A 27,102-nucleotide genomic window follows, 5' to 3' on the forward strand; every position below is an offset into this window, starting at 1 on the left:
GTGCGACCTTTGATTCCTGGTCTCACAGCCAGACTGTTAAATATTTATCTTGGATGGCAGGGCTGCGCTGCTTCTGGACTCAGGGTGAAAGAATCTAACAGATAAAACCCTCAAGAACTTAACAGAAGCTTAACATTTGTCCAGAAATGCAGCTGATCTTCATGATTACACTGTGGACTTTACAAGAATACAGCTTGAATACAAAGTCTTTCTCATATTGGGTGGCTGCATAGGGCCTGATACCGAGGATGGAAAAACTGACACTTATTTTGGGATTAGTCTTTGTGTCCTAGTCTGGGGCAAGTGTTTGCATATTTGGGGTTGTTAGCGGGTATGAGTTCATGTGAAAGAAAAAAAGAAATACACTTTCCTGGATCCTATCTGCTATCTGGATGTCATAGAAAGTGCTAAAGACTGTCCTTTTTCTCTTTTTTAGATTGATATGAATGTGACACACACTAAAGGCTTAAGACAGTGAATAGACCAACGCCATTATAACACTAAGGCCTATTATTGAGATTGCTATAGAAATCCTCTTTCTTGGCATGTGCTGTCAAACACCGGAAGGTGGTTCTGCTGCGCCTGTATGGGAATTTCTATTATTTCCAGCTGTGGATGGAAACTATTACCAAGCCCCTTTTCCCCTGATGAGCGTTAAAGAGCATGCTCACACAAACACAAGAAACATGCACACACACACATATTACATGCGCACGCCTATGGACACCCAGTCAAACATTCAGACTCAGGCTGAATCATTCACAGAAGATAAAAGACACCCTGTTGGCTTTACAAAGAGAAAGAGGGAGGGAGAGTTTGAGAGAAAGAGCAGCAGCAGTAGTGCCCTCCTTCTTTTTCATTCACTTCCTCTCTCTCCTTGTGTGCTGCAGAGACTTCACCGCTCAGCCTGCACTCTACAGCCTGTAAGTACTGTACAACTTGTGCCTTGGCGTCTCACAGTGACGAGCGCAGAGGTTAGAGCTACAAGGATTTAAACGCTCAGAAAGAAGACTTAAGTTTTTTTTAGCCTCTGTCAGTTTTGACTTCAATTTTCATTTGAGACTCCAGCACAGATGTAATATTTGCTTCTTGTCGTCACTACTCAGTTCATCACTGGCACTGACAAACAACACAAGGCATTATTTTTTTCACTGGTCTGTTACTGCTGTGGGTTTATCTTCAGAATGTGTTTAAGTGACCTTAACCAGCTGTCTGTGGTTCAAAAGATGGTTATCATCTGACCTTTATCCACACACCGACTACTATGGTGGCTTTACATGTGTGAATATTTCAGTGTTTTCATGCTTGAAGTGCACTCTATCACTCTTTTGGAAACAGGCATTAAGACCTGCAAGGATTTATTTCTATATAAGACATGTTTAAAGTGTGATCCAGAGTCCTGGGACATGTACAGCTCAGAAAAAAAATGTTGTTTACCGCTAAAATAAACTCTGATGCATTTTTGTTTGTTCTCAGTGACATTCCACATGGGCTACCTCAGCGCATAACCTGTTGTATGGCCGTCGTCCCTTATCAGTTGTCTATCATGGTGGCAATGTTTTTCTAAGCATCTTTCATTTGATTACAACAGTATCTGCTGTCTCCTGTCTCCTCAGAGGACAGAGAAGTTGATGCTTAAAAAAAAAGGCTTGGGCCGTAGCCACCAAGTATTTTAAGGTTTTTAGATGATTAACTTCCTGAGATCTTTAGCTGTCATTGTTTTAATTAGCTTGTGCGGTAAAAGTCTGCTTGATTTCATCAGTAACAACGAAGGGCTGAAGTACAAGATCATCTGTGATCCTTCCTATGGTGATTATCTGGTTAAAAAAAAAATAAAACAAAAACAAAAACATGGAGCTGACAATGAGTAAACCTTCATGTTTGCTTGGCAATAAGAGAGTAAGACAAACTGAGCAAGGATTTTAACTCAGAGACGTGCTGAGCACCACCGCGCCAAACCTGCTATTGCCTCTTGCGTGATTACCTCGTTTAGGGGCAGAGTGACAAAGTACCAGATTTGGTCACAGCAGGGTTAAAGTCTGTGCCAGCAGGACACAGATTATGAAGGAAGGCTCCTCTAGATCGCCCTGCACTGTCCGTTTAGGTTCAGCAGCTCAACTGGTTGGCGAAAACAACCCTGTGACGCGTACAAGCTCAGTAAGTGGATATCTGCACCGAGCTTTGGTGTACCAAGCCAGACCGCTGAATTATTGAAAGAGCTGAGTGCTTCGATTTCAAGTTGAAACTGGCGAGCACATGCACAAAAACATACACTTTTAAACAAATGGGCAGACCGTTGGGTAGGCTCTGATAAATTTCCTTCTTTGTCCTGCTGGCTTTCAGTTTATTGCTGGAATAAAACATGGATTTAAAAGGAGGGATTGCATCTGTCAGCAGGTGATCGGATCACTCACCTGCAACACGGACATTGTAAATCAGTCTTCCTGCTGCATAATATGTGCCAAAGCCAGCCTGTCAGCACATTGGATTTCAGGTTTTACACCGTTTGTCTTTTTTGGCGAGAACTGTGGGCAAACTGGAAATCCTGGTTTCATTTGGGCAAGAACTGTGTGTTTATGTGTGTGTGTGGGTGTGAAAGACAGCGGGATTTAAGAATGTGTTTGTTCCTGTTTGACTGATCCCCTTCTAATTTGCCTTTAAAAGGGCAAAACATATTTCAGTCTCTTGTTGTTTCATTTTTATCTTCACATCCAATAAAGTATCGCTATTGTGTGCGATCATGGGAGAAAAGTCAGCAGGACTTGTGCTGTCAGTGGTTGCCTATGTGGCGTAGAGTAATGACTCTGAAACACTTCCAGAGCTACAGGAACAGAAAGAGCTCTTATTCTCCCTTCATGCCTTTGGCTAGCCAAAGACCTGGACTGTGTACACACACACGTTCACATAACACACACACACACAGACACACAAAAGGAGAGGAAGCCATGGGATAGATAAAGTTAGGAGGGGACATGATGGAGTCACTGGGTAGTGTCTGGGAGGTGGAGGTGATGAACTATTTTGGTTCTCCTTTGGTTAACCCTGTGCTGTGAAATATCACCTTATGACAACAATAGAGCTGCTTCACTGAAGGAGGTGCCCCAAACTGACAAGTCAAGTACGAGGGGGGCACTTTTTGAATATGGGGGGGTCAAAATGGGTTGCTATGGCAATGCCTGTCAACCGGAGAAGTCTTCAGTGGAGGCAGGGAGAGAGAGGACTGGAAAAGAGAGAGAGAGAGAGAGAGAGAGAGAGAGAGATTGTGTGTCCTGGCTAGTTTCATGAGTCAGAGAAAGTGGAGGGAAGGTCTGCAAGTGTGGTTTTCATGCACAGCTCATGCAGACAGAAAGAGGTGTGAGTGGGTAAGTACACCAAATGGGAGCACAAATATATGAAAACCAAATGCAGGGATTGACCTTAAGCATTGTGGCTGTCTGGAAACATGTGTAAGTTTTAAAACTGTGTTTTGTTTAAGGTTGAGTAACCTGTCTGACTGCTCAGGGATTACGTGCTGCTCTACAGGATTAATGTTGAGGTTTACAGTGTCTTAAAGCATGTTAACTCATGTAGTTAGTGTTGATACGGACAACAGGAGTGGGCTCCACTTGCATCTGAGCAAGTGGAGAAGAGAGCAGCTGGAGTCACAGCTGGAGCACTGAGGGAGAGAGGGAGAGTAAGAGAGAGCTCTGGCTGTGCGTATAGCAGAGAGAGAGAGACCTGGCATTGGGGATAGTGTTTCCCAACATGTCATCCCTTGTTGCTTTGCCCAGTGGGTAAGTGTACACTGGCAACTGTCAGGTGAGCTGAGAGGAAATAATTAGTTCTGTCAGGATTACTTTCCCATCTTGCAGCAGATATCAGGCCTAATGGCCCCAGGACCGTCCAGGCATCACTGTCGGGGTAATTTCCACAGTTGGCTTTGACTCCCTTTGTAATATTACTGAGGGTCTAGCTGCCAGCACTCATAACCACTGGCTGCACTCAGCTTTGAAGATGCAAGATGACAGGCATGAGGATTTGTGACATTTTTCTGCAGTTACTCTGCTCTGAGCTTTGTATTTTCTCATGCTTTGTCTGGTGTATCGAACACAAGCTCAAATAAGGAATCACTTTAAATGATGTGAAGCATGCTTTTTTTTTTGTAAGAGCAAATCTGATAAAACGGAACCTACTCTGGCTGTGATTTACTGCCTTTGGGCTTCTCCTGGGAACGCATCGCCTCTCCATTGACAAGAAGTACACAGACTCCTCCTGCTGCTCAGACTGGACGAGCACCATACAAGGAGGTGAAATACTTCCCTCCTGATAAATGTGTGTATCCCCTCAATAACTGCATATCATAAACTTGCGGCCGCAGGACCTTGTATGGGCTGCGTCGGCACATCTGCGATGCTGCACACGGGAAGCAATGTTGTGCCATCGACCTCGCAGAGCTGACCTCTCGCATAGCTGCAGAGTGACTCACTTTATGTGTTTGGAAATAAAAGCCTGTTTTATTTACTCGACAAATGTGCTTGTAATTACCATCTCACCACTTTTTAAGGCAGCATTCTGTTGGTTTTTACGGCGCTCTTATGTAATTTACTGGGCAGCAGTAACACTGTGTACGTGCAGATGAGGTGATAAGACTTTACCCTTCAGAGCAGGTTAAAACAATATCCACACTCCTATACATGATTAGAATCTTTTTGCACATTTTAAGGATTTTATGGCATTCTAAGAGTGTTTAAGTCGACACGTTGTAGCCGATTTTCTTACACAGCTTTTAGAACTTTTAATCAGACTCTTTGCAGCAGTTCACTCTTAAGGAGTAAATGATTAACTCTTTTGCTTCTGCTTACCGTGTTGCACAAAAGACTTGGGGGCTCATAAATGGTGATCAATTCACATGGCACTGTTTTGCTTTCTTTTAAGACCATCTTTCCTAATTTGCAAAAAAACAAAACAACCATCAAATCACGACTTTCCCAGTAGCAATCGCACAAGTTCATGGGTCAGCACTGCCGCAGTTATTCATCAGAGTATGTGCGGCCACCTTGACAGACTTGCTCCCACTGAGAACAATATAGGACGTGCTCTCTCTTTGTGCAGTGCAGATGGAGGTCATCATAGGTCAGAGTGTTCGCAAAAAGACCTGGCTGCAGCTCTCTATGGAAGATAGAGAGATTTAGGAAAAGGTTGACTTCTTGCCATCAGCTGGTGTGATTAGTGAGAGCTATGTGATCTTTGAAATGGGTTTACATTTTTTTTGTAGTCTGCAAAACTGCTACTATATTAGAAATGTTATTAACAGCTGTGGAAACCTTTTGTGACTCAGAGGAATCACAGGGGTGTGGTGAAGTTCACTGACCTCGTAGCTGCTGACTGGTTCTGCTCTGCCTCAACAACTTCTGATAATAGCTTGGTTTGTCATCAACTCCCTTTGGACTAAAAGGAGAAGTAATCTTACAGCTTCACTAAAGTCACTTTTTAAAGTTAATTGTGATACAAATGTTTAATTTGATATTGCTGATAAAACTAAGTTGACGTCAGTTTTTTCAATCGAATATGTGGCTCAATTCTTTGAGACACCGGATGAGTGTCCTTGGGATCGATTCAGAGAATTTCATATGAAAATCCCCCGATTCTAATTCAGCCTGTCCTCAGTTACCCTCTTCTTTACTGAATGGAAAGCAAGAGAAAATAAGAAGTATTTTCAGCAAGCTGGAAGTATAAAATTCTGGTGTTGTGAAATCATGTCTAGAGCGGGGCATCCTCCTTTCATCTCAAGTGCACATGGGCCTTTTATGGCTCTGTTTTTCTTCCACCCCCAACCTGATCTAGGGGTGATAAAGGACCTCTCACCTAGCAGGGGGCTTTACTTGTAAATACGTCTGCTATGGCACTGATGCAATTTCACCATGACAGCATCACAGGTCTGCCTTTGAAAGCTTGTAGCAGCCTCCTATGTTGTGTCTCAGTAATTACATAAGAATGAACTGGGCGTTCAGATTAAATGTAGCCAGACATCTGAACAGCGGTTTTCTTGCTACATATCAACTCAGAGTTTTCCTTATTAGGTAGGATTGTGTTTGGTGCTGTCAAACAGGGAATGCATGCAGTGCTGGAGAATTACTGGGTTGGATTTTGCTCTCCAGAGGAATGAGAGTCACTATTATGACATGAGCTTACTCATCAGGAAGCTACTTCGCTGAAGTAGGATATTTTAGCTCTTAGGCTTCTGAACAGAGGGAGACCTTATTATGCCTCTCTACTAGTATAGCACTGCTTGATTCAGTTCAGAATATTCCATATTTGTGTTATACTGGCCATTTAAGTGTACCCACCCAACGGTTCAGAGCCACCCTCCCTTTGAGGCCACCCTTGAAAGTTAGTTTGCTGCTATACTGACAGCCAGAGCTGTATGCCTCAAGACCATGTTAAAGATAACCACTCTCATTCACATGAAAGTGTGAATGAGAAAATGCAGTCTGAAGCCTGAGCCTTTGGCTAACAGGGATAGGTACATACACTGAGCTGGTTTGATCCCTTAAGGAGACACAAACGCCTTTAGGGGCTGTGTCAGCAAGGGTATCCAGAGTAAAGCCCTACCAAATAAAACATGCAGAGTTGCCTGCTGTTATGACCCCTTGTGAATAAGGAAGCAGCCAAAAGTAGCTACACTGGCCTAATTATTAGAGAATTTGGCAACAACAAGTACTCTTTAAAATGAGTTACAACTGTAAGAGTGTAACGTCTTCGGGGAATTCTTTGATGTTTGCAGATATTTGGAGGCTAGAAGAGATAATGCTGAGCTATCTTAAGGAGACTACAAAGACATATGACAAAATGCAGCTGTCACTGACTACTTTATGTGGAAACTGAAATGGCAGCAGTGACAGGAAAACTGTTTCGTCTTCCCAAGTTCTGCTGAAAATTACTCATCTATTATTCATCAGTGGCACAGCCCCTTACAGTGAGAGGCTTTATAGAGCCAGGGAGACCAGATGTAAACACAGAGCAGCGTGTCAAACACGCTGTAAATGAGACTTCATGTACGGAGCTTGTTTGCAGTGTTTCCTGCCGTAGGATGGATAATAATTTTGTTGTGATTGCTTTGGGCAATGATAGGTCATCGGTCATGCTTGAGCATTAATGGTATTGTTGAAGGCACAAACCTCCGGTTCCCATCTATTTTGTGTTATGTAACTGGGGTAATTGAGGGATGATGACTCAAATGAGTGACATTGTTGTCTGGAAACGGGAACATTTGCTATATCAGAGCACGGACTCTGTGCTGTCTCTTTCCCTTGTGCACAGAGACGCAGAGTGCTTATATTTCTTGGTCTTTACCACAATGATTATAGACTAATGTTCAGCTGCAAACGACACATGGAAAACTCATTAGTGCAAATTGTGCTGGGCAGCTTTCAGCCTGTAGTAGCCTGGTTTGTGCTTGGTCACGACTTTCTTGGCATGCTTCAAAGACATAGCTTTGGACTGCAAACTATCCTTAAATTAGCCTTATTGTTTCCTTCAAAAGTTACTACTATTTTCTGTGTTTTCATGGGTGTAGGGGGCGGTTTTCAAACTGCCTTTGTAATAGTTTGGGTTTCAGGAATTAGTGCTGAAGAGAAGGTGTGGTATGCATACGTACATGATGCGGACCATTTAATCTCTATAGGAGTCTGTCTCATTCAGGAGCAGAAATAGCCTTCCTCTTATTCTCAGCCTGCCTCTGATGTTGAGACAGCAGGCACAATCTGTTAGTCTGAGGTGCAGCTGATTTGAAACTGGTGTCTGCTTTCAGTAGCTGGCCCTTTCCCATCATCTAGCTGCTTCAAGTCCAGCTTATTACGACACTGGGAAGAGTGAGGCAGACGTGTGAGTCACACTCATTGTGTTTGGGTGGGTTTTTCCTTAGTAGTGGGAAAAAGTGGGTGACGTTCATTTTCCCTTTTTGGAAAGCTAGTGGGATGGGATAATGGAACAGCTGGACAGTCTGCCTAGATGTAAAATATGAACTTATGACTGGGGAGCTTTGTGCTACACCACACAAGACATGACCAACAAGGAGATAATTGGGGGACATCACCTGAAATAAAAAAGTAAACAATAATATCCTTCGATCTATGGATTCTCACAGATACACTGATGGGACACTTCTAGCAAAAACAGAAATATGATCCATGAAGGATATGAAAACCAAATCTATTTAAAGTTAGTTTTTAAAAGAAAGAAATCACAATTTTTGGCATACAGCAGAACTGTTGTTATGAGCCATTTCTGTGAAGATGAATCAGAATTTAACGTTACTTCTTATTTAACACTTTACCTTACACAGAAACATTAAAAGTCACATTTGAATAAAAAGAAGGCAGCTGGATAGGTGCTGTCAGGGGCGTGTCAGGAGGGGGCATTTGTCATTGGACAAAAATACTGTTACTCTTACAACACAAGGATGAGTTGAGAGCATGGATAGGATAAGTAGGAACACAATTTAGGAAGTACTTTACTAAAGTACAGGTTTAATGTACTTGTACTTTAAGTATTCCTGTGTTATGCTATTTTCTCCTTTAATTCCATTTTAATCCGGATACAATTACTATACTTTGTACTCCAGAGAATTTTAAAGCTTTACTTTCTTATTGATTTTTTTATGAATTTGTGTCTCTGCAGATGCTTTTGATGCCGTGCACAAGAACTTGATATCTGTCACACAAGAACCACAACAGATCTAATGCAGTCGCAGGTAAAGTCAATTGCAGCTATGCTAAATATTGACATTTTCAACTGTTTAGCAAATGCAGCTGTCTTGAATAAGCAAATATGAACAGGCGGGAGAAACACTCATTAGTGTGACGCAGATCAGTCCAGTGTAGTGTCACAGTCACCATGCCATTGGTGCAGATAAGAGTTCAACCATGAGGCAAAGGGGATTTCCCATGACCCCTAGGATGAAGGACCAAAGCACCTGATAAACAGGGTTGGAACAGAGGATCCAGCATGGTCTGGGGTATCACTATGGAGACCGTAAGACAATTGCTGCCACTGCTGGAGTTTTGGTTGACATCCTCGACCCCTTCCCAACCTCTCTGCCCTGACTCCACCCCCGGCTCAAGAACAGGGAGACCTGGTGAATGGGGAGTTAATGGGCTCATAATGACCCTCTCCTGTTTCAGTGCTGCCTTTCTGCAGCTGGAGCAAGAGAGACGACAAAGTGGGTGCAATACGACTTTTCCGCTGCTGGTGCTTTAAATAAATTTGGGGTCTTTTCATCAGAAGCTCTTCTGCTCAGGCCAGTTATTCTCTAGAGAATAGCTTGACCGCCAACAAGTTCACATGACCTTATATAAGCGAGTGCTGTTTACTCAGCGTCAATAGGAGAACATGACAGGAGCAAAGTTCACACACTGTTTTCGTTCATCCATATTTTTCATTTCCTCTCTGTTTTAGCAAAGCGTGGAAGTGGTTGCTGATCCAGATGGCACCCGGATAATCTACTCCGGGAAACCTGGAGTTTCTTCAGATCAGCAACTAATAACTTCTCCGGATCTGACCCTCAAAGTGATCATCTCTCCTGGACTACCCACTCCTCCCCTGAGCCCCTTCCATTCTGCAAGGCTGCCGTCTGGAGAAATGAAGGTATCTAACAATGCTGAGGCTGAGGGAGCGGTATTCAGGATGCAAGTGCTCCTCCTTGTGGAAAAACAAAGCATCACACGCTATATATACATCAATGTTTCGAAATCATCACTCCTGCAGGTTTGAGCTACATAACGCTCTGACGTTTGGCACAGGGCTGATTTCTACATCTCTGTCCTTTTCAAGGTGTCAGAACTAAATGGGGGGAGCCCAGCAACTCTCAGCTTTGGATCATACTATGGACCCTCGCAGTCAAATAGTAAGATTACAAAATTAAAGTAAAGAAGTTGTAGTTTGAAAAGGGAAGAATTTGTAACCTGGAAGGATTTAAAATGTGAATAACAAGAAAAAGAGTTACCACATGTGCTGAAAACAAAGATGAATCAAGTCACTGTGATTTATATGGTAATAAATGAAAGCAGGTGAAGAATAAAATGTTAAATTTGGTTGAAAAATCAGCCGGTGTGTAATACCCTTAACTTGATCTATGGGTTTCATATGATGTAGGAGGATTTATAAGCAGACAAATTCCTGTGTAATTAAGTGAAACAGCACAATAAAGGAAATGTTGTTACTGTGACAACTTAGGCGGACTGTCCAACGGCCTTCGGGGTTCTGCCACGTTACCACGCAGCACGGGCCCCACCAGGGAGGAAAGGCTCATCAAGTTCTCAGGAATTGGCCCAGTGGATGAGACTGGGATGCCCATTGCTTCAAGATCAGTAAGCCAGAGCTAGCACTGCTTTAATTCTACAATGCTAGTTACATAAGAAGTGTTGTTGTTTTTAGCCAAATCCTTTGACTTTCTGCGCCTCCTCTTTCTTTCAATACCAGAGTGTGAACAAACCCAAAGACTGGTACAAGAGCATGTTCAGGCAGATTCACAAGAAGCCAGAAGGTAAGGACACTCCCCCCTCTCCCTCACATACCCAGCTCCAGTGTGAATTCCTCTCGGTGTCCGTGTCAGGTACTGCTGAGGTGATCCAGCAAACAGATTACTGCGGGGGCAGAAAAAGGCATGATGAAAGAGCCCTAAGGTCTTATGTCTGTTCTGTTTATTAGCTTTGACAATAATCCAGCTTCTTATCTCAGCCCCTCCTAGATCAGGCTGGTTATTTGCAGTCTATTAAAGGTTTCATAATAGAAAAACATTCCCTGTGCGCACAGTAAAAAGTTCCCTCACAGCACTCGAGTGGATCCTTGCAAGTATTTTGGTTTAGACAAGCAGGTGCTTTGCTTTATCTAACAGTATTACAAAATGAAACCACTGAGTCCCAGCTATCAGTATCTCATCCGTATCTCAACGCATGAGATATAGTTTAAGACACTGGAAAACACTGGAACATCTGCATCCTTTACTTTATGCTTATTGACTCTTTTCTATTAAAGCCTTCCACTTCTATAATTGGACAGCTGCTTGTGTAGATTAAAGCTTTATGTACAGAACATATACAGCACATAATGGACTCTTTAGTACACTAGTACAATGTTTAGTTGCTTTAATTTAAATGAGATCTACTTTTTATGTGTGAAACATTTACTTATAAGTCTTAAATTAGTAAAGAACAACAAAACACTGCAAGTGAGCTGCAAGTAATTCTTAAACAAGCACATAAAAGAAATATGTTGGTGTGACATTCCTAATCACTTAGTCTAAGAAATAATTTCCTTGTTCACCAGAACCTGAGCTGGAGCCTTCAGAGAAGTGGTCAGCTGAAAGTAAGGAAATTCCCCAAATTCCACATTGTTGACTTGTTCGGTTATGTAATCAGTTTTTACTTAAGGCTGATGTGCACTGATCTGCAGGGATGCAGTTGTCTGCCAACACAGAAGAAGGTAATGAAGCAGACAAGAACCTCTTCAGACTAACACCTCATGGAGCTCTACCAGACTGGTGAGATTTGAGATAACTCCTTTGTGGTCACGGGATGACTTTTCATATCCCAACATGAAAAAAGACAGGAGCACCGAGAATAACAAACGTTTGCAACTTTGAGAAATTTAATCAAGCTTTTATATTCAGTGTAAGATGGATGTTTTAGACCTAAGAGTATGAACTTAGACAGAAGAGGGTCGAAAGCAGGATATCCAACACAGGTGCTTGCTGATTAGTGTTAACAATTAAATACAATAATACTAGAAATGCACTCATTTCCAGAACTCAACATTGTTACAATCAACCACACAGAAAGTCACATTATGCCAGATGCGTTCACTTAAAATGTTCTAAAAAGGCACAAACACTGCAAACAGGTCAAGAGGTCAAGTAAACTGACTCAGACCCTCCGAGTAATGATGAGCAGTAGATGGCTTATTGCCATCCACCTTTTTCTGAAAGCAGGCAATCCACTAAAGTGCTCATTCCTACCTATGAAGTTGGAAAGAAATTAGCTATAGAGATGAAAAACTTTTCAAATTTTTGAGACTTATGGATAGCAAAAAAGAAATGTTTTTAAGTGGCGGAAAAGAGCTTTCATAGAGGGGCTTCACATTATGCTGACAGGAAATGGAAAAAATGTGTATAAAAAAAAAGTCAAATTCTCATTTTGAACTTATGCTTGAGATTAATGTTACTGTGCTTCTGCACCACATCCAGATCTATAACAGGTTAAAGTTTTAGATCAGATCAGTTTTAACATATTTTTATTGCATGAAGCACATCTAAGTTCCATATACTTATTTATAAATTAGTATTTGTTTATATCTTAATTAATAAATACTGATTTACAGCAATTTTCACATGAGATACAGACTGCTGCTGATGTCTTATGTGAATAGCTGTACCATCAAAAACTACAAAGCCAAGAGCGTATGGGAAAAAATGTGTGGGACGGACAAGTTTGGATTTGTTGTTACAGGCACTTACAATGAAGTCACCATTAAACTGCTGTCCATGGTGTGTGTCTGTGTGTGTGTGGGTGTGGGTGTTATATTTCAGGAGCGAGGATGTAGATAGACTGTCAGACCCAGGAAAGCAGCACGCTCAACCAAAGAGCATATTCGACTTTGAGCCTGGAAAGAGCACCACCTCAGAAAGCCACAGTCAGGTACAAACTCACATGCTCTCATAGTTTAAAAGCAGGCTCTGATTCCTGCATTAAAAATGTTCCTTCATGATTCTCTAAGCTCCAGGTTGTTGTTTGTTCTTACGAATCGCATTCTTTCTACAGTCTTGCACTGTTTTCCCAGTGCAGAGCTCAAGAAGAGGTTGCTTACCTTTTCTGTAAGGATTACAGTCTAAGTCTTTGTATTCCATCTTCTCACGTGAGGTGTTTAAATAACTTGAGAGTGTGGTCAGTGTACGGTACCTACCACTTACCACCAGATGTACTCACTCCTTTTATTCAGAGGATCCAGTAGGCTCCCAGCATTCATTCATTTATCTTTTCAGTCAAAAAAAGACACTACCTATGTATTTATGTTGAGCCTTGAGGGGTTTTACACCTTAAGTCAGTGATTTACAGGCTGGTGAGGCTGACGCTCTGAACTAAGAGCCATTGTAACTGAGTGTGCAGTGAGTACTAGACCGGTGTCTCTTTAGAGTTTCTATTTTGAATGCGTCTTGCAACAATGTCCCAGATCTGGTGCATATTGTGCCTTGTGTCTACACTTGTGAAGAAAAGAAATCTTTGTTTCCACTCCCCCACCGGAGCTGTGGGGTCTTGTGATGCGTATTATGGTCCTAACCTCTTGTGGTGTATAATGGCTCACAGCATGGAGACTTATTTCATTTCCTCTTTATGACACTGGCCAATGTTGAATCCCCTGGATAGTATTTACAAAACCAGCTCACAGACCATATCAGGTGTTGTGCTGCTTCACAGTGACATTACAGTTTGTGACTGTAGTGAGGATGACCGCCCCCCCAAAAGGAGGGGAGGACTTGGCATTCAGAAGGACATATTAAGCCAAGGTGCTACAAAAAAATAGAACATTAGTCTGTGTTTCATACCAGCAGAGCCTTTTAAAGTAATGTTTCATAGAATCAGGGATGAAGGCAAAGAGGCATTAAAAGAGGGATTTCTGTGCTAGTTAAACCAAAAATGCAGATTTATGTCTCTTGGCAGCCAGCCTATTTCTGAAGAAGCTACAAGTGTTAGATTGTACACAACCTGGGCCTCAAAATCCAATAAAGAACAATATAAATTAGTGAAATATTTTACAACTAAGCAACCACAGAACTGAGACATCTCTGGGAATTACATGGGGCGCCTATATAGCTAGAGCCCAATCGATTTATCTGGGGCCGATATTATCAGCTGATATTAGTGGTTTGTCGGTTTATTAGTGTTGGCATTTATAACAGCCTGTAAATGAACATTTAAAAAGTAAAGAAATGCTGGGTGAAACGCCCGTCAGCCACGTTACAAGTGTTGATGTTGCATAGTTTGTCCACTGGAGGGCGCTCCTACTTGTTCTAACGGCACAAACACCGACAAGCTGATCCTGGCAGAGCAGAACGACTAAATAAATAATTACATATTATAGGGAAATCTGTTTATGCTTGGTGTGTGTGACAGAAAAAAATAACTGTTATTGGAATATTGGATTTTTAAATCACCAAATATCAATATTGGTATTCCAGTATCAGTAAGGCTCTATTCATTAATATCATTTCATTTCAATTGTTTTCTTTTTTGTTTTTTTGTCCATAGTCACATCTATATGCACAGAAGCTACAAGAGAAACCCAAGTCTCCTTCAATAGAGGTGAGCTTCTTTTACAGTATTTATTTCTCTGTTCTAAGATGTCATCTGTTTAAAATGCGTAACAGGGGACATCATCAGCTCCAAACTTCAGACTCTGTATTAGTGTTTTAATCCTGCTATTCCACCTCCATAACTGTTCGGACTCAGGCCAGTCTGGTGTCTGAGCTGAGTCGATTTGAGGCTGAGCTGGACTCGGATATTCAAGGCCTGGAGCGGAGACTTTCCCAGAAGAAGCAGCATCGAGGCTGGGGTGAGGTACTGAGCCCCCCTCCTGACTCTCTCTGCTGAAGCATCCCACCCCCCGACACCACCAATTTAGTAGAATTGCCACTTCCCTACACTTCCAATGAAGGCTGTGCGCCAGTGAGATCCCTCTGCTTCCTTATCTGACATGTTTTCCTATGCGACCTGGATGATATAGTCTGCCTGTCTGCCTTTGCATTCGGATCAGTCTGCTTTGTAAATCGCCTGCTTGCAAGTTCCTCCACAGCGAATGTAGACCTGCCTGCTGAAAAAGAATTACAAAATCAAATTCTTCAGTACTCTTTGATTATTTTCTTCTGAACTCTCCTTGCAGTATCACAGCCAAGAATTGTCATGCTTTTTCCTGATTCCTGTGTGATTGAATCAGCCTCATAGTCTGCAATTTAACTGAAATCACAGGCGGCTCAGACAGATCATGAGAGGTGCTGCTTGTAGCCTAAGGAGGATAGGACCCAGGGGAATTCTTGCTCCTTTGGGAGTGGTCAGCACCTCGACTTTGTCTGAGTTGTTGTGAGATTTCCTCTGAGCTGTGAGATACAGAAGGCTTTAGGGGAAAATAACTGTGTTTACTGTTCACTCTGCTTGCAGGAGGCTAGAGGGAGGGATCCAGTAACTGCTCCAAAGAGTGGCGCTACTAGTTACAGGTCAGTCACTGGCATTGTTACACTTATAATATGTAGACAGAGTAAGGGATGTAATAATGATTACTCTGTATGATATGCAGCTGGATTTAAATTATATCTTTTTTGCTTTCTTACGAGCGATTCTCTATTTTTCCTTACTTTATATGTACCCATATTAACTGGCATAACCACGTATTATTATCCGTAGTTTTTAAGTAATTTAGATCATTTCTACCTCTGTCTGTATGCATTTCAGGTTGTTTGAGGAATTCTTATTTTGTGGCAATGTTTAAAAGTTTTCAAAGTGATTTTCATCTCCTGTGCACATTGTATCATAGTGGCATATGCAGGACAGGTTAATAGAAAATCCAGGGTCACTACATAACAGACCTCCTCTGAGAGCAACTCCCTGCCTCTTAATCCACTTTAATATTGCGTCATCTCTTAGTAGTAACAGCTCCTTTCTTCCTGCTGTATTAAGAAAACCAGCACTGTGATTTGACAGAAAAACCATTAACTTCGCATGGAACCTGCTGGTTTTTCAGGTGACTTTCTGTTAATTGAACAAGTCCAAGTACAGTATTTACCTTAAACAGCTGACGACATTCCACATTTCTTCCCGTGTGTGTAATGCATTCTTGGAGGATTCTCTCTGTTGTTTGCTAAGTTGAGTTCATTGGTTGTGAACTTTTTCAGTCTCAGGGGATTTGGCTTAGGACATAGGAAATTTAAAACACACAGCAGGGAAACTCTGTCAGCTCCTCACTGCTTCCTGTTATCTGGACACTTTGTTTAGCTGTGCGAGTCCAGCTGCAACCACTAAGATACAAGAACTGTGCTGTCTGCATATGCAAATCAGCTCATGAGGAATCCAAGCTGGAATCTTTCGGGTTTCGGATTCATTCCCAACCCAAATGCAAATTCAAATGCAAACACTCAGGATTGGGATTAATGAATGGTGTATAGGGGCTGTAAAGACAACTAAAGCCTCATACTTTACTGGAAGCAGATTTTCAAGTCAAGGAGTCTGCAAGCCCTTCCAGCCTTTCAGTTATATACAGGAAATGTGCAGGAAACTCACACACTCTCTCACACTCATACACACTCACACTCCCAGCTTTAACTTTGTGCCTTTTCTAAATGTTTGATATTAGAACTGAAAAGAGACATAAACTTTTCAGATTTAAATCAAGGTCACTATGTTCTCCACTTTTTCAGCAATTCATCAGCATCAAAGCAGCCTGTCCATCACTTTGTTGGCCCATCATCACCCTCTGTGCCCACATATGGTAAACACGGAGCAACACACATGCACACTGAGGCCTTCCCAGCATCTCTGCAATGTCGTCGATAGTGATTTATTACAAAACTCTCCTTAAGTTGATAACAATCAGCTTTTCCTCATTCGTTAATCCACTCTCACTCAAAGACACATGTGCTTTTAGAGAACAGGCCTCTCATTTAATCAATCCGCATGTAGTTGATGAAAGCCCTGAGTAATCTAATATTTGCTGTTAGTCTCATGGCTGTCTTTCATTGCTAACGTTGTCTCCTGCTATTTTACTTGTTAGCTGAAGCTAACAAGTTACCACAGAAAGTCTTTGTAGTTTTTTTTTCCTCATAAAGAAACAGCTGTGGATGGGTGGGGAGGAAGCCCTTAAAAGTAGGAAGTGAAACCCGGAAGACCTGATTAAAGATTAGCGCTATCCAATTGTTTTTCCTGGAAATTCAAAATCCCTTTTAACCCCATGTAGCTGTTATGATTATAATTGCTTTTACACAGCAACACATTCAAAAACAACAAGGGAACAAAGAAGTGCATGTATCAGACTTCACTTGCTTTCCCTACTTTGCTCCACAGTAGAACGTCTTTTGCCTGCAAATGAAACCATGGAGGTCCCACCTAAAAAAGAGGAGAAAAAGGTATGTTTCTACCACTTTATTGCTACGTAAAAAAGAAGACCGTAATAAATATATTTGCATTTTGATTTTATTTTGAAGGCTGGATTGTTTGCATGTGACAACTGCATTGTTCCCAAAACACTATTTGTTTCTCCAGATGAAAGCAGCACGAGCCAAGTTTGATTTCCAGGCTCAGTCACCCAAGTAAGTTACAGAAGGAACTGATATAATAAAGTTGTAATTTCTTCTCTGAATCTAAAGTTATAGGTGTATCAGAAACTGAGACGTTCCTTACTATCTTTTTTTCTTCCTTCAGGGAGCTCCCACTGCAGAAAGGCGACATTGTTTACATCCACAGGAAGGTAGATGCCAACTGGTTTGAAGGAGAGCATCATGGAAGAGCTGGTATTTTCCCCACAACATATGTGGAGGTAAACTTCTTCTTCTTCTGTGATGTGCTGATATTATGTATAATGGCAAGAATTTGGCTAAAAACTCCAATGTCTTTCACAGGTTTTGCCTCCTACAGAAAAACCGACACCTATAAAGTCTCCCACTCTGCAGGTGCTGGAGTATGGGGAAGCTGTGGCTCTATTTAACTTCAATGCGGACCTACCTGTTGAACTTTCTTTCCGTAAAGTAAGTGGCTCATAATGCATCGCTTGTTTGAACTAAAGGTTAGAGCAGAAACAGAGCAAAAACATATTTCCATTTAGGTTTTCCGAATCAGTTCTTACTGTTTATGTCACCATTTAAAGCTTTTTTAACCTCGATTCTCTATTTTAGGGTGAGGTGATCAGCATAACCAGGCGAGTTGATGATCAGTGGTTGGAGGGCAGGATTCCAGGAACAAGTCGCAGCGGCATCTTCCCAGCCAATTACGTTCAGGTCAACAAGATGCCCCGCACCAAATACTCCATGGATGACTACTCACCGGGACCCATGTCACCAGTCTCTCCTGGACCCCAGAGTCCAGGACGTCCACTGCACTCACCTTCCCCACGGTCACCGCTGTCCCCTTTCACCTACACTTCCCTGAGCCCCAAACCTGACCACTCCCCCGTGAAACCGTCTTCACCTTCACTGCTCGGCAGCCCAGCTTCACAGTCACGCTCTCCCACTCAGACACCCGTGCCCAAAGAAATGGCTAATCGCTTGCACCACATCATTTCCAAACCGGTTTCACCCACCAACCACAACAATCACTGGGCTGGGACACCCTCAGCTAACCAGAGTGCCGCCGTTAAAACCATTTCACCCTCCACTCATTCATCAACGTCAGCACACAGAGCGGGAGCTCCCACAGCGAACACTCCCCGATACTCTGACCACTCGCAGGTCTGCTCTCACTGCCTTTCTGATAAAGTGACACATTGTACACACCCACAGTGTTATTGTTTGTGCTGACAGGAATGTTGTTCATTATTTGCCATTTCATAATGATGACATGAGGTTTTTTGTTTTTTCCTAGGGTGCAATACCTAATCAGGCTGCTCCACATGCCAACTCCCTGCCGCAAACGCAAGCACCAAACAGCCCCGGTTCACTGATGGTGCAACACCAACCGTACGTCATCAGATGTTTTTGTTTGTTCACATTGTTACAGTACAGAACAAGTGTTGCAGCTTTGGTGACTTTGTGGTTAAGGCTGCTTGCTCTCAATTTTAGGTATAAAGCTGTTTACAACTACAAACCACAGAATTCAGATGAGTTGGAGCTCAGAGAAGGAGACATTGTACAAGTGGTGGAGAAATGTGATGATGGCTGGTTTGTAGGTATGTGGTTTATACCTTTATATATAAGTGCTATTTTGAGTGCATCATACTGTGTATTGTAGAAACAAGACACTGAAGCAAGGCTTTATATAAAAATGGATGGAATAAAAAAAAGAAAGAAAAGGAATGTTTTGGCTTTGGGCGACAACTTGAATGCATATCTTTATTCATGTATTCACAATGTAATACTTGTCAAACTAGTCAAGCGTCTACAATAGTTTTTGTCACCAGGAAACAAAAACACATTCTTTTAATTCAAGTTTGCCATTTGACATGTCACCCTTATTTAGATTGTCTGGGAATCACTACAGATATGTCTACAGTGTTAAAATGTACATAAGCAGACACGAGGATCCTTTTTTGTTAGCAATTTCAAAACATTCTGCAGTGTCAGTGCCCCATCTAGTGGACAAAATGATGTATTGCATATGTAACAGGCACAGTTAAACAGCAGAAGATCCCACAGATTCACAGTTTCTGTTTCATGAACACACCATATGTTCTGCCCCCTTTCTAGGTACGTCAGAACGGACTCGTGCTTTTGGGACTTTTCCTGGGAATTACGTGGCACCGGTTTGACTTCCTCACTTACTGCTTGCCCACATCCATCAGGGGTCATTAGAGGCCAACTAATAGTGCCAATATCCACCACACTCCCCAAGTGTTGATTAGTACAGCCTGCATGTTCATGATCTGAAAGGGAAATGATGTGATTTCTCACCTCACCTCCCTGCATGTTTCCATGTGTGTTGCACAGAGATTCAATGAGCATATTTTCAAGCACATCACTTCAGAAGATTGAATGAATGCAGATGACACTGTTTCAGATTGAAAGAATGGATTCTATTGTTCCGCGACTCTTTGCAGCTGCAGGACATTTGCATTTCTCCCCACTGAACAGCACTGTTTCTCCAGAGGTCCTCACAGTACGATACTGCATTCAGCTTTTCATCACCACAGTGCCATCACAAACCACTGAAGTTTCAGTGAAGACCAGAACCTTTTCTAGCTTTCATGGAATATTAATATTTCCTTCAAATATTTTCCCCAGATTTTCTTTCAGATCTCTGAACAGACCCGACGCAGTTTTGAGGAAACAACACGATAATCTGTAAATGGTGCTCAAAGTAAAGTGCAGTGAGGGCTCAGACATATCAACCTATTAATGCTGAAAAGTATAAAATGCATGTATTGGTCGCCTAAGCAAGTTATTGATTGTATAATGGATGGTATTTCTCATTTATAAGAAACAAAGTTAAACGGAAAATTTGAAAGTAAAGAGATGGAATGTGTTTGATGCTGTAAGAGAAGTATTTGCTTTGAAATTGAATGTACAAGATGAGCTGTGTCTGTAAGTCAAGACTAGACGATGGCTTCACAGCGATTGGCTGAATGATCTTTTAAGGTATCTGAATTTATTCTGAATGTGCCAAAGCTAACCTTTATTCACACGCCTGTGTTAACCTGCACATTCCCAGCTCACTTTATTCTTGCTACATTGTTCTACTACTGCTTCTACAGTGTTTTCCCAGCTTATGGGGGTAATTTTGATAACAGTATTCAGAAAATCACATATATTTGTGCCCATCCAACCTCAGAGTTTGTAATCCTAACTAAAACATCTTTATTCTAAAGTTATTTTGCAATTTTATAAGATACATTCATGATTTCACTGTAAAAAAAATGTATATTTAGCACACACAAAAGATGATTGTACAGACTGTAACCTGTTATCAAATGGAAAGCATAATATATATTTGTTTTTAAAAAAATATATTGCATATGTATGGTACGCAATTTTTAAAATAAATCTATTAAACATTACAGAGTGATAATGAAAGAAGCTTTTGTTCATGTGTTAATTTTGTGGAACAGTAATATTATTAGATATTATTAGAATAGCTAAACTAGATTACATATAAGGTGACCGGGACTGTGTTTTTAAATGTTTATGCAGGTTTTAATGAACCAATAACACAAACGCATACATGGTTATCTTTCTCCATATGTGCAGCAGGAAGTGAACAAGCCCACGTGAAATGAACAGATATTAAACATATTAAATGTATTAAATAAGCTAAATAAATGGAATGATATCCTACTGACAAATTGATTGGTAGTTGTGTTGTTTCTCTTGTGTTGTTTCTCTTGTGTTTTACCTGCTATATTTCTGCAGGTATGTTTGAATTGTGTTTGTCAAAAAATATTATATCCTTTTTAACGATGTCTGAGTTGTAGACTGGGTACAGTAGTTCTTTGTTGGTACCATAAAGTGTTGTGCAAAAGTCTTTATCCAGCCCTCATTTCTTTATTTTGCTAGCAGAAAAGCAGAAATAGGTTCACTGCAATGAGCTGTGTTTGGCATCAATGTCATGCTAAAACATGAAGCTGCTGCCAATCAGATGCTTTCCATATGCTAGTGTATGGTGGATCAAAATCTGTCTGCATATTTCCAAATACATCATTGTATTAATTTTAACAAGATTTCCAACACAACTGGCTGGAATGCAGTCACGAACTATGACAGAGCCTCCACTATGTTTTACAGATGGCCGTAGAACCAGAAACTTCCAATTTGGATTCATAACTCCATAACACCTGTTGCAAATGATTTTCAGTCCATTAAGAATAGCTTCTTGACAGCCACTTATCCACTGAGACTATTTCTGATGAGTCTTCAGTGCACAGCAGATGGATCAACTGAAGTGCCAAATACATCTCACCGTGTCAGATCTTCACTTGGTTTTTTCCTTATTTCTAACATGACTTACAGATACTGTTCATCTGCTGTAGTGGTTTTTTTAGGCTGCCACCTGTCCAGTTTCCTCAGATTTTATTAAGGACATTGCACACCATGCTCAGATTTGCTAGGTTTTTGGCTATTAGCCCTTTCAGAATTGACCCATTAGTGCAAAAGTACAAATTTATGCCTGTCAAACTGTGTTATGTTTGGCAGTTTTCAAAGATTGGGCTAAAGAAATGGGAACGATGTGTTATTGCAACAAGTTGCCAGTAAAGTAAAACATACAGTTTAAAACTTTGCTAACTTGTCTGTTATGTGAAAAACGCAACACTCATCCCTTAAGGCAGGTGGGATTTTTTTAATCCTTGGGTAAATCATAGGTCCGTTTTAAGTGCCTTAGATAAGTAAATTAAAAACAACTTTTTTCTTTAAAGTGGTCAGATACAAGGTATGGACTTAAAAACGTTAAAAAAACAAAAAAAAAAACAATGTCCAATGAAAAAAACTGAAAAACTCTCAGAAAGCCTGGAGAACTAGTCAAAGTCTGGCTGCTTAGAAACAATGTATTAGGGGGGGAAAGGATGGCTCGCGACTTTTGCACAGCGTGTCCCTCAACATTAAAGCAGTCCAAAGAAGCTGCTTGTGATTCTAAGTTTAACCGAAGCGACAGCCTCACCGCTAACGTGAACCAGCGACCTGTTCAGTCTCAGGTGAAAGCCATGACACTCAACTAGCTGCTTCGAGTGGGGGCGCGTGCCGTTGTGCTCTGCTCCGTCAGCAGGTGGCGCGTGAACACACACAGCGCAACCACCGTGTTTTGTTTCGGGTTTTTTTTTTTTAAACAAATGATTCAATTATCATTGCGGTACACTCCTCTCGCCTGCTCCTCCTTGATGTGACACGCCCTGGGCCGGTAACCATGTCATCGTTTTTATTTTGGGAACGGCACATGGCTTCTCGAGCTCATACCATCACTGTTACAACTACGCGCGTCGTCACAAGTGGTGTTCACGCGTGCCATCCTCTCATCTGACTCAACACTCCAGAGACACAGACTCGGCGGGAGTAGCAGTGGAGCTTTTCTGTTTCATGTTTGCGATTTGGTGACTGGAGTGAGCTGTGACCTGTCTTGTTTTTTTTTTTTCAATTTATTTTTTTTTCCAAACAGGTGGGAAAAGAACCTTAAAGCCCACTACATTCAGTTTGGTAAGTGGCTACAGCGACCTGAACAATTTAAACGGCTCTAAAGCCTTGTAGCTAATTAATTTCATTCACGCAGCTTAATTGTGACTCTCAATACTCCTATTTTTCGGAGGGGTGGTGGTGCAGTTTTTTCCCCTTCTGTTGCAGTGTTTGATTTATAAAACGTGACTCATTATGAGTCTAAATTTGTCATTAGGTATCTGTTGTATGGAAATATTAGAAAATATGAGGTAGAGCAACACACAGGGTTTATATGCAAAAGTATATTAAAGTTAAAAGTGCACGGTACCAATGTGTGAGCTGTTGTAAGTAATGATGCATGATCCGAGTGGAAATCAGTCTAACACAATAGATGAGCCTAAAGCCACAATGTGCATGTTTCCAGCACCTACTGTAGATTTTCCATCCCTCCTGAGTTCAGAGAAGCAGATTTTTTTTTTCTTTTTCTTTTTTTTTCTTTTTCGCACATTAAGCAGTCATGCTGATTTGTGGAGAGGCTGAACCAGGTGCAACCGCAGGAAGCTCTTAAGTCAGTATTTATGTCACATTAGCCGGCTGCTGGGGCTATTATCTTCCCTCTCACTTCACTTAAAGTGGTTTTAAAATGACCTGGCTGTGTGAGCGGATGAGAGGGTGAAACTGCTGAGGAGTGCAATCCAGAACAGTCACAGTGAAACAATCGTGTTTTCAAATCTCCATTGCCTGCTGTCTCTATACTTTAGCCTTTCTGATTGTGTCTGCTTGCCTTTCATGTGCCTGCTCTTTATACTTTTCCTCTCACTGTTTGTTTCCCGATGGTTTTGCTTTATTTGAGAGAACTCTCTGACAGGATAAAGCCATCCAGAAACCCAGAAACGGTCCACTGTAATTTTGTACCAAAGCAGCAGCTTTTTAAGAAAACACACAGAAAGGGCCAGGTCATTACTTCTAACTCGGAAAGATATGTTGTTTGTTTTTACGATCGCACTGAGGTTTTAACTGAGCCGAAGTAACGTTTTCTTCTTTTTTTCGCCTACTTTTAGTTTTAATCCTCCTGCCTTGCTGTAACTTTGATTTTTGTTCAACTCAGATGAACATGCATGCAGGAAGTCGTTTTTATCTTTGGTCTGAAAGATAAGTGTGGGTTGTTTTTTGTTGCAGAAGTTTGTTTTTCAGTTTTAACTGAGCCAGAGCCAGAGTGGTGGTTTAGACTGTTATTTATTTCACTTTACACCAAGATTTATGAGCCGCAGGATGTTCAGCTTTCTCAAAGGTTCTCAGTTGCCTCGGTACCTTTGGCATGCAAAGAGCACCACAGTTGTTGGTGTGAGGAGCCAGAAGGTGAAAGCAAAGGATGTGGTGAACCCGTTTGATTGCTGAAAATCTGCAAGTGAAAATGTAAAAATGCAAAGAGCAATAATGAAAAGGGACAAGTACAGCCAGTGTCACAGTATTCGTTTCAATTCTGTCAGCTGTATCAGTGCTGCCACAAAGTGATGAATGCACTTTGGTAAGTGGTGGATGTTATTAGATGCTACATTGCATTAAGCAACACTTTTAAGACCATAATAATGTGAGATCAAATCCACTAGCAGCATCCACCCTTGAAAGTTTTCTTATTGAAAAGGGAGTAAGGCATTTTTCAGGTGTGTTTCATTCCACAACTATTTTGGTGACACATCGTAGCCATATGCAACAATGCAGAAATTCACCAACCAACACCCCATTTGACATCACATGTTGTTTGATATTCTCTTCATCTCCTTAGTGATTGCTGGTATATATCTGACCAGATGGGTATGATGTGCAGAATGTGCTGAATGCTACTGCTTTCGACTTATTGGAGGGAGAGGCTTGCCACTGCATTCTTTTCCTTTTTATTCAGTGGGTGTGTGTGTCCAGGTAGGTGCCAACCTGTCAGTGTACATTGTGACACAGGTTGCAGACTGCATCGCTGACATGAGATTGTGGAAAGTTCACATTGGTGCACGGCGACCTGTGAGAGTTTTGACAAGTGTGTGATTCATACCAGGAATATTTCCCTGAAGCCACAGGAGTTCTTTTAAGAGAAAGCGTTCCTTCACATTAAAGAGCTTTCAGTTGAATGTGTGTGTCTGCTATGTTCATCAGCCATTGTTCATTTCACTCCAGTGGATTTTGGCACAGCTTTGACAGAAGAAAAACTGTCTCACTTAAGCACTCTAGTGATAAAAGAAAGTTATAGAGCCAAAGTAGGTGCTCAGTTTTGGCTGTCAGACATTTTACTGTACAGGGCTTTTAAGTTGGATCACCTAGTGGCATATAGTTTACACGAATATTCGATTTCCAGTGCTGTACATATGATAACAACTTGTTTTTCCAAAATATTCATTCCTTGAAATAAATGAGGTGTTAGTTCTCAGCTTTGTTATGCAAAATGATGGTAACGGTTTCCTGTTTTGGTGTTCACAGTTTGCTCTGTCTGCTTTGATTTAATGAATATCAATGCATCTGTAAATATGACTACTGGTTCCCATGCCAGTGTCAAAATGGTGATCAAAGTTAATGACTCACCCTTGATGAGTCATTGTAATACCACACTAAGACACATGATTTCAGGCCTGTGTCAGCAGGTTTCATTCAGCCTAACTGCCCATAGCAACTTGTTGCTTACTAAATAGATTGCATATCAGTTGATGTTAATGTCTTTACACTGAAACCTGCATGTGCCTGATTTATCATCAGACACTGATAAAGAAAGCTACAGTCCTGCAAGACTTTGCTCTCAGAACATAAGCTCAGTGTGGCAAACATAAGCTACGTGTAACAGATTAGTTTCATGATGTATGTCATACAGTAACTAATATTTTATTTTTATAATGTAAAAAGCAGCTGTATCTATTGGTAATATCAGAAATGTTTTATACAAATGATACATTTTAAAACTACTTTACATTAAACCCTGAAGGCATTGCACAGGTACAGCCAATGAATCTTGACTCTGACATTATGAAAGGCCTATTCTGCCCCTTTGTACTGCTTGTAACCGTGTTTGCCTGTAGAGAGCACCACTCAGAGATTGCAAGTACCCAGAAGCCTTTAACATATAACTCCTAACATCAGTTTCCTAAAGTGCTACCTGATGATAGCCAGTTTTCTTGTTTTGTCTTAAACAACAATGTAAAACCTCAAGATGTCTGGTTTATTGCTGGATAGTGCAGCAATGTTTAGTAGCAGTTGTTAGACAAACTTTAAAGTACTTCTTGGGGGTAAGAACTGATCCTCTACACACTTTCAAATTCTTTTTCTTTTCATGTAATAATCTTAACCAAAACTTAAGTTAATGAACAAATCATTTAAGTGCTAAAAAAGTAGCAGAAACGATGACGGCTGCATTTAGGAATGTGAGGCAGAAAGAATTATGTGACCACACCATGTGGTTTGTTAATGTGAGGGGAAAAAGAAAAGGAATGTGAAGCATTCAGTAGGATATGGACAATACTTTGTGTTGCTACCTGTTTGCAGTGACAGAATGTGATTAATAAAACTTTGGGTTGTCGTTTATGTTGATGACTATGCTTGTTATCTACGAGTGGGACAGAATCCCACCAGTAACAGGCATCAATTTGTCAAACACCTGTTTAACAAAAAAGCTGTGATGAACATTTTAAACTGCTCTGAATACCCCTGGTCCACTCGATGATGCTGGTGTGCTCCATATGGAGCCTATAATGCTAAGTGGAAAATTGGTCTAAATGGCCAGTAATTTCATGAAACTAATCAGTTGTTAGCTGTATTGTTGCAGACTTTGAAGTGCCCTTCTTAAAACATAATTTTTACCAACATTGACTGTGACATTTGATAAAGTAGTGTTGTACTGGAATACAGTAATTCTTGCTGGGTGTATGCTATGCAGTTTGAGTTTGTTCAGAAAATTATGTAGCCTGTAGTAAAAAGTAATCTGACTTGACGTCTCACTGCTTGTTGTAGCAACAGGCCGTACGCAGTTAAGTTGTAAACCTGTCTATTGTATTAATTGGAGGTGAGAGGGATCGCTTTCTATTCTCATGCACACTTCCAGCTCTTTGTGGCCGGTGCTGAACTACAAGCTATAGAAATAGCTTCATAACTAGAATTCTTTTCATTGTGTTGGGCGTATTGAATTGTGCTGCAAAAACTGGCCTGGCAGCAATAGCAGTGAGATGTCACCAGAAGAGAACTTGCCTTTATGTGTGCTGGCACCTTCCCAGCAGTAATTTCATGGACTAGAGACATTTCATTAAACTGTGTTCAGCAACACA

General features: G+C 41.2%; 2 protein-coding genes across 4 annotated transcripts in view; both read left to right on the plus strand.

The window, feature by feature from the left end:
* The first annotated feature begins 778 nt into the window (after positions 1 to 778).
* sorbs3 (sorbin and SH3 domain containing 3) lies at positions 779 to 20,647 on the plus strand. 3 transcript variants are annotated; one of them, XM_085367188.1, is made up of 21 exons: positions 779 to 923; positions 8,659 to 8,731; positions 9,436 to 9,624; positions 9,811 to 9,883; positions 10,213 to 10,346; positions 10,459 to 10,522; positions 11,305 to 11,343; positions 11,431 to 11,518; positions 12,563 to 12,671; positions 14,280 to 14,333; positions 14,481 to 14,588; positions 15,186 to 15,241; positions 16,439 to 16,509; positions 17,082 to 17,143; positions 17,280 to 17,326; positions 17,439 to 17,553; positions 17,636 to 17,761; positions 17,909 to 18,460; positions 18,594 to 18,688; positions 18,791 to 18,897; positions 19,415 to 20,647. In XM_085367188.1, the coding sequence occupies exons 2-21, from the start codon at positions 8,720 to 8,722 to the stop codon at positions 19,474 to 19,476; spliced, it is 2,163 nt and encodes a 720-aa protein (XP_085223314.1). In that variant the 5' UTR covers positions 779 to 923; positions 8,659 to 8,719; the 3' UTR covers positions 19,477 to 20,647. The 3 variants fall into 3 exon arrangements, with proteins under 3 accessions (XP_085223314.1, XP_085223316.1, XP_085223315.1); XM_085367189.1 differs by lacking the exon at positions 779 to 923 and adding an exon at positions 1,629 to 2,157; XM_085367190.1 differs by lacking the exon at positions 14,481 to 14,588.
* Positions 20,648 to 22,696: 2,049 nt separating this feature from the next.
* The window catches only part of pdlim2 (PDZ and LIM domain 2 (mystique)), a 31,913-nt gene continuing 27,507 nt past the window's right edge, over positions 22,697 to 27,102 (plus strand). The window contains exon 1 of the mRNA XM_085368082.1: positions 22,697 to 22,846. The gene's annotated coding sequence lies outside the window, so the exon portion shown is untranslated. The remainder of the gene's footprint in view (positions 22,847 to 27,102) is intronic.

This window comes from Diplotaxodon limnothrissa, linkage group LG12 (assembly GCF_057381915.1).
Source record: "Diplotaxodon limnothrissa isolate DT_005_m linkage group LG12, D_limnothrissa_male_GT1.1, whole genome shotgun sequence".
Lineage (NCBI taxonomy): Eukaryota > Metazoa > Chordata > Actinopteri > Cichliformes > Cichlidae > Diplotaxodon > Diplotaxodon limnothrissa.